The 10839-nt window shown below is 58.4% G+C and overlaps 1 protein-coding gene across 3 annotated transcripts in view; it reads left to right on the forward strand.

Moving 5' to 3' along the window:
• Positions 1–10583, forward strand: part of BANP (BTG3 associated nuclear protein) — a 124696-nt gene extending 114113 nt beyond the window's left edge. Inside the window, exons 13-14 of one of the 3 annotated variants that reach the window (XM_055078980.1) lie at positions 9334–9527; positions 9847–10583. In XM_055078980.1, coding sequence (XP_054934955.1) covers positions 9334–9504 — 171 coding nt within the window. In that variant the 3' untranslated portion in view covers positions 9505–9527; positions 9847–10583. Of the gene's footprint in view, positions 1–9333; positions 9587–9846 lie in introns of those variants that run through there. The other 2 variants (XM_028477874.2, XM_028477870.2) reach the window with 2 other exon arrangements.
• The last annotated feature ends 256 nt before the right edge of the window (positions 10584–10839 follow it).

Below are 10839 nucleotides of genomic sequence, written 5' to 3' on the forward strand. Positions count from 1 at the left end.
ATCGGCAGGCGGACGCGCAACCACTGCGCCACCAGGGAAGCCCAGTTCATGCATTATTTTACTAATTCCGTTTAGTTGTCTATTTGTGTTTTCTTGTAGCTTACTAAATTTCTTGAAGAGGATTTTTCTGAATTCTCTGTCAGACATTTCATAGATCTCCATTTTTTGGTGTCATTGGTTGGAGTTTCATTAGTTCCCTTTCTTTTTTATATAGATTTTTTTTTTGGATGTATTAGTGCCCTTCTGTGTATCTTGTTTCCTTGATTATTCGTGATCTTGTGGCCTTGTGTTGGTGTCTGAACATTAGAAGAAGTAGGCACCTGTTCCAACTTTACAGACTGGGTTTGGCAGGGAAAGTCCTTCATCAGTCGGCCCATCCAGGAACCCGGGTGGGTCATGGGATGGTGTCTGCAGATGGGCTTGCTGCTGGAGTCCTTGGGCAGCTTCCCGCTGGTACCTGGTCAGCCGGTGGGCAGGCCTGGTGCCCGGGTTCCCTGGGGCAAGCCGGGCACCTGCAGCCACCCGTGGGTGCTAGAGTCCGGGGTGAAGTTGGGCACTCATGTCACTCGCCCTCCCCAGTGGGGAGGGTGTCTCTCTGCTAGACAGCCTATGCCTGGGGGAGGGGAGCCGGGGATGGGTAATGTGAAACTGTCTTTTCTGTCCTCCTCACTGTGTCTTGTCTATGTCTATGCTCCGCCCACGTGCTGTAATCCCTCACCTGGAGTCCTTAGCTCTTGGGGAGCATTTTCACGTGTGGATGGTTGTTCAAAGGGACACTTCTGGGAGGGGATGAGCTCTGGGAACTCCTATTCTGCCCCTTCCTGATGGTGCTCTTAATAGCACCTATCCTTATGAAATCTTATCTATAACTTAAAAACTTGTCCCAGGAGAATTCCAGACTCGGATGACTTCTCTGTCAAGGGCTTGGAAATGTCTACGGAAGAACAGCAGTCGTTATAGACTCTTGCACAGAAGAAGAACAGAGGCTAGTGTTCCATCTCGTTGTATGAGCGGTGTAACCTTGACCCCGGCAGCCACAGAGTGGGGGAGGTGTTTGCCACCCTTCTAGCCAATAAAGGACGTGTATGTGGACCTGGAAGATCATAAGGTTTCTTATTACCAGAAAGGGAATAAAGACAGATAAGTCCATGTTGAAATAGACAAAGTGCAGGTGCCCCTAGGGAGACAGGGAAAGAGGGAGGGGGTGGAGGAGGGAAAACATCTGATCATTTTCAGAAGCGGGGTTTATAACGGTCATTCATTCATTGCTGCCGAATTTTTTAATGATTAGTGAGTTTTGCCCCCATGCTACTCCCCCAAAGAAAGGCAAAAGACGCGCGCATGAACAGACCACAGCAAGAAGGACCTCCAAATGGCCAACGGACGTCTGAAAAAGTGCTCCACTGGTCAAGTCAAAACCACCCGGAGATGGTTCCAGAATCACCGAGATTCGAAAGACTTAACGACCTTGAGGGGTGTGTGGGTGGGGCCTCCCGCGAGGCGTGGGCGGGGCTGGACGGAAGCGCGCAGACTTCTTCCTTCACAGCAGCGCGGGGCGCCTCCTGTGGCCCGCCCTTCCCACGGGGCGCCAACAGCCGTGGGAGTGGACGGAGTCCTGCTGTCACACCGATGGGTGGGGCCGGAAGCAGGACTGTGACCCCGTTTATGCCCATTTCAAGAGGGGGCAGGACGAGCCTCCTTCCTCCCTGGCGTTAGAATCATCCAGGGAGGAAGAGGCAGTGGTGAGGCGGGTGGGCGGGGGGCTGGCATCTCTGCGTGTCTTAATCTGGGTGCGCTGGCGCTGTGGGAAGGTGTGCCGTGATTTGCATGCTTTCCTTGTCACTCTTCAACCTGAAAGCTTTTTTTTTTCTTCTTCTTTCTAAATAAGACACACAAAGGGCCAAAGTTTGCTGCCGGTAGGCCCGCACTAAAACATGTTAAAACCTACGCTTCTGGCAGAAGGCAGGTGGTGCCAGACGGAGGATCTGAGATTCCGGAGCGGGGAAGGAAGCACAGAGAAAGTGGTAAATGTGAGTTGTCCAGCAAATCGGCTGCGTAGGAGAAAGTAATGTCCATGGGGCTTACAAAGAAAAAGAAGTAGCGTGTGAGGAAGGGAGTATTCAGGGAGATGGTAAGGAACTAGTAGTTTGGGCTTCAGGCCATTAAGTTGTCCTTCCTTATCCATTTAAAGACTAGGAACAGTATCTATAGCTTCCAGACGAATAGGGGGGAAGTTGCTGTGAGGAAAAGTACCCAATGGCTCCGAAAGGCAAGAAAGAAGGGGGCACAGGACGGGGGCTCCCCTTGGGGTACAAGACGCTGGGCTGCCGAGGTCTTGCACTGCTGTGTCCCCACTGCCGGGTGAAGCAGACATGATCCTTGTGAAAGGAAGATAGCATGGAATTCAGTCCACAAGCAGCTGTGCACACTCACTACCCAGCACACAATCAGGAATAGGCAGGCAAATGAGAGAGAAAGCAGCACAGACGAAACCAACATAAACAGCGGACCACGGGGGTTGGACTCATCCCAGGCTTTCAAACAATCTGCTTACGATGTTCAGAGAGAGAAACACTGAGAATTTCAACAGTGACCTGAAAACTTTCTCAAAGGACAAAAGCGTCATTGTACAACTTTCATAGAATAATCAAAATTGCAAATTCGGGATGTAGGTATCGTGGCAGATTAGGCAGAGCTGAGATCGTTGGTGAGCTGAAAAACAGGGTAGAAGAAAATAGCCAAAATGAAGAATGGTGTACCAGACACTCAAAGAAGGACTTATCCCACCCTTTCTCGAACTCCTTCAGAAAACAGAGACAGAACATTTCCCAGCTCAGTTTATGAGGCTCATATATCTTTGGCATCAAAACCTAAGAAGATAAGTAGGGACAGAAAATTACAGACCGATCTTACTCAGAGAAAAAAAATTCTATGCAAAATATTAGCAAATCAAATCTGGCAATGCAAAGTACAGACGGGAGATCATTCGCTGCCTGACTTGCGGGTACCGAGAAACACATCGGGCTTGAGGTTTTATTTTATTTCTAGGAACCGGGCTGAGCTCCCTCAACTAAATACATGAATTCACAAGCATGAACACAATAAATCCTTCAGGTTTTCTTGGTGCCCATGTGTGTTTAGCTCAGGAGTGCAGCCTGGTTTGTGACGCAACACATTTAGAGATTAAGGGGGAAAGTCACACGACTAGCTCCACAGAAGCAGAGCCAGCCTTTGAAAAAAATTCAGCCTCTATTCAAAATGTTAAAAAAGAAAAAAAAAAAAAAGGCAGCATTCTAGAAATAAGAGGGAACTTCCTCACCTTGATCAAGGCTTTCAGCTCACCGTTGACCCCAGGAACTTGGTTCAGCGTTGAGCTGAAGGCCTTCCAAGCCAAGGGAGAGCAGGAAACAAGGCTTCAGGAGTGGAAAGGGAGAGACAAAGCTGTCATTATTTGAGGTGATGCCGTTGTGTTCCAGAAAATTCCAAACAATTTCCAAAGACAGGTTATCGCAACTGTTAGAGAGCAAGGTTTGGGGTCAAAACCAATTGACAGTAAGTCCCTGCATATGAACGAGTTCCCTTCTGAGAGCGCGTTCATAAGTACAACAAATTAGTCTAGGTACCCAACTAACACAATCGGCTACATAGTACTGTACTGTAATAGGTTTATAATACTTTTCACACAAATAATACATAAAAAACAAGCACAAAAAAAAAGATTTTTAATCTTACAGTACAGTACCTTGAAAAGTACAGTAGTACGGTACAACAGCTGGCATACAGAGGCATGTTAGCGTCTTTGAAAGTTCACAACTTGAAGCTTTGTATGTAGGGGACTTACTGTACAGTGTTACTGCATTTCTACATTCCATCAGCAGTCACATAAAAATGAAACTTTAAAAAGCCTTCATTAAAGTAGCCGTAAAATATATAAAATATCAAGAAATAAATCCAATTAAAGATGCATGTGATGTTTATGGGGGAAAATCACGAACCTCCCGAGGGAGACCTGTCCCCATTGGTGGGTCACAAGGCGCCCTGTTGCCCTGGCCCTGGAGTCTCCTGGGCTTTGGCCCGCTCCCCTGGCATCCTGAGCCCAGGAATCCTTCACCCACTCGGGAGCCGGTCAGGAGCCATAACCCGCTGACCGCCTCGCCCCTCACGCCCTCTCTTCCCTCCTCAGCCTGCCTGAACTCTTACTCGTCTAGCAAAAGCCCACACAGAAAATCCCAGTGTTCTCGCCTGCCTGCGCAGATCAGCGGGGGAGGAGCCTGCGCTTCCCGGGGGCCGTGTGATTCTGCCTGGCGAGCCCGCTCTCCCCTCCGCAGCCTCTTCCAGCCCCTCCCGCCCTCACTGTGCTGGCAGAGCCCCCCTGTTTCATCAGGGGTCACCGCCAAGCAAGTGTCGGAGCACAGCTAGAAACCCACACCCTCTGCGTCTGCGTGGGGCTCCGCACTGGAGGTGACCTTGGGGTCGGGTCAGCCACCGGGACTCAGCCTCAGAGCCTCAGGTGCGCCGAGCGCTCTCTGTGCTCCCTCCCACGGGATCCTGGCTGTGCATTCAAATCACCCGCATCTCAGCCAGGCGAGGAGGAAGCAGGCCCGGAGAGCGCCCGGCCCTGACCTGACCCCCGCCTCTCACCGCCCCGCATCCTGGCCCCCCTCCCCATGCCCCGTACCCCAGCCTGCTTTCCCAGGGCCTCCCGGAGGGTTAGTCCTTTGGCCAGCTGTCCTGGTCTCCTGAGGTGGGCTGTACGCGGTCTGGCGTCAGCGCGTGGTCTGGTGTGGCTGTGGCTCGGGGCGCACGTACCTTCCTACCCAACGCCGGCCGCTCCCGTTGCATCCCACACACATCCTCTGGTTGCGGCACAAACGAACGTGTCAGGAGGTTCGGAGGCTGCCGCTCTGGCCTGGCCTGGGTGGGCTCCGAGCTCGGACCCCTCCTCACCTGGACGGGCCTCCTCTCACCCCCGCAGTGAGTCTCGTTTTCAGAAGGGTCTGTCCCCCGCCACCCCACGCGGCCCCGCCATTTGAAGTCACCGGGCAGTAACCCTGTCCCGGGTTCCGCTTTCCGGACTGTGCCGGGCGGAGGGTAATAAAGGGCCCAGCTGCATACACACAGGAGCTGGGGGGAGCTCCTCCCGCTGCGTGCAGAGGTGGCCAACTCGGGAAGCCTGTTCCTGTCCTTGACCGTGGGCGCCGCGAGGAGGGGTCAGAGCAGAGCCCCCAGCGGCCCTGCCCGGGCGCAGGGCTGGTCGGTCAGCCCTGAGGTTTCTCGGTGACCCCACACACCCCGAGTAGGGGAACGCGTGCCACGCGCCCAGGGGCTTTTGAGAAGGCTGGCGACCCTCCAGAGCGGAGTTGGGGGCAGCGGCCAGCAGCTGGTTTAGGGGAAGGAGTCGGCGGCCGCCCCACCAGTCGGATGGAACGGCGGACTGAGCAGGGCCCGTGCGAGCCGTGCCTCGTCTCTGTGCATTTCCTCTGCCAGAAAATGCGGAAATGGCTCAGGCTATGGTTCCCCCTCTGACGGCATCAAAGACCACTCACCACGCTGCCCGCTTTCTAGGACGGTGCCAGGTCACACGGGGCCTGCCGTCCACCTGCCCTCGCTGCTCCCTCCCTGAAAACCCACGTGCCGCGGCCCTGGGGGAGTGAGCGGCCCCTGGCTGGCTCTACAGGGAGTGAGATTCGCCCAGAGAAGCTCGGATCCGAGCGTTGCCGGCAGATGCCAGGAGCGAGGGTCACTGCTGTGGGCACAGCTGCCAGGCAGTGGTTGTGACTGTCCTTGTCGTGTTGCTTTACCACTGGGTTCGTTCCATGAGGCCGTAGGATCCATACGCCCAGGCTGGGTTTCTAGGTCAGCTGCCCTCTCGGGAGGACGGACAGAGGGCCGAGGGGCCGTGATGCCCGGAGGAAGCCGGGAGTGGGGGGCGGGTGGGCGGCCTGGCCCGCCTGCACGGCTGGATGGCGGTCTGAGGTTCCCGGAGGGCTCGGCTGCTTAGTGCCACCCTGGAACCAGGCTGCAAGCCCAAGTGGGCAGAGCCCGGAGGACTGGCTGCAGACGCCCCTGCTGCCCGGCTGGACCTGAGCCCCTGCCTGACCCTGGGAGGTGCCCACTGGGGCCCCCTCCCCCCACCCCAGTTCCAGCCTCCTGAGGCCCGGGGAGGGGCCCTCGCCATGCACTCCCATGGCCGTGACCTTCCGTAAGGTTTGCACGGTGACGTCGTAGCTGCGTTTGGTTATGACCACCAGCGCGCCCCCCCCATCACCCCTCCCCTCCTGGCACGGGTGCTGCGGTGGCTCCGGCTCGTCTGGGGCCTGTCCCGGGGCAGCAGGCGGGGGATACGGGGCGTCTGGGTCTCGTGGGATGTGTTGACGGGTTTGCTGTCTCTTCTAGTAGAGCTGAGCACCGCTGGCTGTCCTGGGTGTAGACAGGGGCGGCGCCCGGGGAGAGTCTCAGCGCCCCCGGGCCCGATGCACCCGCTGGCGACGCGGGGATGCCGCCACCACTGCGGCACCGGAAGAACAGGAACCAAGCGTTCACCGCTGTGCCGGCCTGGTGTCCGTGACTTTGTACTGCTTTTCCTGAAAAGGACTCCCCAAAGTTGCATAAGCTCTTGGCCTCACAAAACCTGGATTTATTCTCTATCTAGTCACCAGCTCCCCGATTCGAGGGAGCTGGTGGCTGAAGAGCCCAGAGGGAGGCACGAGGCGTCTGGCCTGGGATGTGGGCGGCGAGGCTGGTCTTCAGCTCATTCCCTGTGCGCTGTCCCCTGGAGGACAGTGCTGGCCCTGCTCCCTGAGAGGACCTCCGGGTGTGACCACACAGGGGCCCTGGCTCCCGGCCAGGCTGGTGGGTGGGGGGCAAGGCCGCTCCTTGGAGCCCCAGGCTCTCTCCGCCCACCCGCGGGCGGCCTGCCTAGTGAGGACCTCGTGCTGGCCGGGCCGCGAGGCCTGGGGCGGCTCCAGGACCCCTGAGCCCGGACCCGGCTTATCGCGGCCCCGCTCCCCACCGGCCTTGCTGTTCTCAAGGATGATCTCAGTGCCGTGGGTGTAGCTGACTGCAGGCCTGTGTTTGGTCTTTGCTGGAGTTTATCACGAGCCCTGCAGATGGATCTCTCGTGCACCCAGTACAGTTTGCTTTATTCCCGTGCTGCTTTCTCCAGCTGGGACCAGGCCGCAGAGGACCCGGACCGCTTGCATGCCTGCGGGAGCCCCCATCCCGGCCTCCCTGAGTCACGCGGGGCTGGTGGAGTCGTTTCACCCACAAGCCACGGGTGCCAGAGCCTTGCCAGCGAACAGAGGGGACAAGGGTGGGTTATAGGAGGAAACCGAGTTTCTCAACGGGGTGATCCTGACCCCACAGGAGATGCTGGTCAATGTCTGAAAACACAGGGGGGTTGCGGCTTGGGGGCGGGCGTGCTACTGGCATCTCGTGGGTGGAGGCGGGACCGGGGACGTCAGGTGCGGGAGTTATTGTGAGCCAGAGGGGGCGGGGTGGGAGACCAGAAAGCCCTGGAGGCCCCCATTTCCCCCCACAAGGCCGGGAGCCCCTCTGGGCACAGCTGGCTTCCACCACGGGGCAGCCCTTCCTTTCCTTGGCGGGGATGACGGGGTGGCAGTGGAGAACGGGCAAGAGGGCAGAGCCACCGTGGAGGGACGCCCGCTCACCCTGGTGCGTGCACGCAGCGTCCGTGGAGGGGTGGGCGGCGGGTGGACCAGGCCCGGGGCCCCTGTGGGTGCTCTGGGCGCTGGGACACGCCTGTCCCTCGGGCCTTGCTCAGACCCATGGTCCTGGGGGCCCTCCTTGCTGACCACCCCCCCACCCCACCCCCACGGACCGGAGGCCCTGCAGTCCCTCAGGCCTGGGCCCTCGCCCGGTGTGCGGCCTCGGGCAGCAGAGCAGGAGGTGGACAGTCAGGAGGGCTCAGTTCGGGTCAGGAGAGGCCGGTGGAGGGACGGGCAGAGCTGGGCCTGTGGGCGGGCCAGCCCCCCGCCCGGGGAGGGTGGATGCGCTCCATGCACAGGCCGGGGGGGGTTCCATCCATCCCTTTACTGGCCATGCGAACGACATCAGCCTCCCCTGCAGAGTTACTCCTTCTCTCTTTATTATAAGTAACTATTTTGTAGGAAAGCACTTTATTTTTTTAATTTATTTATTTTTTTTTTTTGCGGTACGCGGGCCTCTCACTGTTGTGGCCTCTCCCGTTGCGGAGCACAGGCTCCGGACGCGCAGGCTCAGCGGCCACGGCTCACGGGCCCAGCCGCTCCACGGCATGTGGGATTCTCCCGGACCGGGGCACGAACCCGCGTCCCCTGCATCGGCAGGCGGACTCTCAACCCCTACGCCACCAGGGAAGCCCGGAAAGCACTCTAAAACTACACAAACATCCCAGACTTCCACTTACTTGTCTATTCATCTGAGTATAAGCTCCTGAATTACAATTTTTTTCAACAGGGTGTAGTCTGTTACTGTCAGGGCACGCTGTCAAGCTGGCTCCAAGCACGTTGGGGACCCCCGGGGGCCGTGGACGGCTTCCTGGCCGTCTGGTGTTTCAGGATGTTCCAGGAGCATCTGGTGTTTTCCCGCCCAGGTTGGAATCGGCCAACATCTCTCCAAGGAGTCCGGGCCACTGTCAGTGGAAGCTGGTGTTTAGAAACCATGATCTGGGTGCTGGGGTGCCCTGGGTCCTTGCTGCTGGGGTGTCACAGCTGCCAGCCCTCTCAGCGGACAGAACCAGGACTTGTACAGACGCAGGTCCACACTCACAGACACCCTCGCACCAATGCCCTCACTCACACATTTATGTCCGTGTTTATCTCATGATCAGTTTCCCCACTGCCGGCTCACGGCCCCTGCCAGGCGGGCCGCGTGTTCAGTTTATTAATGCACAGAGCTCCTCACTCGGTCCGTGGCAGGGTTCTGTGGGCCTGAGGAAGCTGTCCCTCGAGGCTGTGAGTTGATAGATGGAGCAGGCTGGGCTCAGCGGGAAACCTGGACCGGGGCAGAACTCAGAACAGAGTGCGTCCTCGAGGCCCTCCGAGCAGATTTCTGCAGCAGCTCCTGACCTTGGCCGAAGGTTGAGCAGGCCTCCGTGTCCAGTAGTGGGGAGTGATTCCGCGAACTACCGCTTGGGTGTCTGTCACGGAATCCTTGGCTCCCGACCGAGGGCCGGGGGGCAGAGGGCGAGGCGCGGGTTCTCAGGCTGCAGCCGGGCCGGGGAGGAGGGAGTGTTTTGGCGAAACAGCTTGCACTTAGGCCAGGGCAGGCCAGCGGTCAGTGCGGCGACCCCCTGACCTGCGTCCGGGGTGGCTGGGACTTGCTGTTTCCCAGGGTCACGACGGAGCCCCCCGCTCTCCACTCCGGAGGACACCCCGTGACTTTCTGCTTGTTGGACCTGCCAAGGACCGAGGCAAGGGGCCGGCGGGAGTGAGTCCGAATCCACGCGTGCCGTCAGCCCGTGTTCACATCCCTTCTCCCTGGGCCGCCAGAGCCGCACCCTGACTCCCACTGAACGTGGTCGATCGGTAGGAAAGTCACGCGGCCGGTGCCCGTTCCCCTTGTGCGGGTGCCTGGCCAGCCCGCGGGGCCGCGCCACCGTCCCCCGCCGGTGCGCTGGCCTGGAGGACCCACCCGCCCTTTCTCCCGGGTTTGGCTGCAGGACGGCCTGGCTGGAGCCAGAAGCACAAAGGAAAGGAGGGTCGGATCGGGGGGCGACATTACACCCCCAAGCTCCCCACCCTGCGGGGCTGCACGGGTCCCAGGGTGAGCTGCAGGGGCTGGGAAACCTCTGCAGGAGGGGAGGGTGGAATTAGGCCACTGGCCGCTGGGACCCTCTCCCCACAGAGCCAGACAACGTGGGTAGGGATGTCGGCCCGTGAACTTGGCGCCGGATTCGGGAAGCAGCTTCCGACTGTGGTGCTGAGGTCCCTCGGGACGGGCCGCCAGGCTTCACGCCGGCATCACGGGAGCGAAGCGGATCCTCTGCTGGTGTCCACGCGCAGGTGGCTCGGCCCTGACGCATCCAGACGTCTCTTCCCACCGAGGTCCTTTTCAGCCCGATCTTCAGGGTTCCTAGTACCTCCAGGGGCAAGGAGTTCCCTGCTGAACTAGCCACGTCGACTGGCATTTCTCTTCAGGGCCCGAAATACCCTCTCAAGGGTCAAAAGGCCTCACGAGTCTGTCGTGGTGACGGCAGACCCAAACCACTGACTCACGGGCTTCATATCGGTGAAACGTACAGCGTGTGAGTTATTTCACAGTAAAGCAGTTAATGACAACAGCATCACTCTGGCGCTTCATTACTCTTTCTGTTACTCCTTCGAACTCCTAACAGGTGGCTGTAGAGGGGGTCAGGCACCACCACCGTCCCCATTTTGCTGCTGAGGGAGCTACGTGACAGTCACAGCCCCGGACGGGGAGTGGAAGGGCTAAGACTTCGGCCCGTAGATTGTGAGTTTGGCTCTTTCTGTGAGCTCACCGCCAGCCCACCTTCCATGACTTAACGCTGACCACCCTCCTATCTAATTTGGTCACTCTCAGGTTGTTTGATCTGATTCCCTGGACCCTCCCGTTGCTTTTTTTCTGAGCCCTCTCCCTAAGGCAGCGCTGTGGTGGTCAGCCTCCACGGTGACCCCACTGATCCTGCCTCCCGGTCAGCACGACATTCCCGCATCAAATCAGGGCTGCTCCGTGTGGCCAGTGGCATATGGCGGAGCTGATGGGTTGACTTCTGAGGCTAGAAAACGCACCGCAGCCTCCGCCTTGGCCTCTTGGATGGCGGCAGCCACCGCGTCCTGACGCTCAGGCGGCCCCACGGAGAGGGCCACTTGCAGAAAC

The sequence above is a fragment of the Physeter macrocephalus genome, chromosome 17 (genome assembly GCF_002837175.3).
Source record: "Physeter macrocephalus isolate SW-GA chromosome 17, ASM283717v5, whole genome shotgun sequence".
Taxonomy (NCBI): domain Eukaryota; kingdom Metazoa; phylum Chordata; class Mammalia; order Artiodactyla; family Physeteridae; genus Physeter; species Physeter macrocephalus.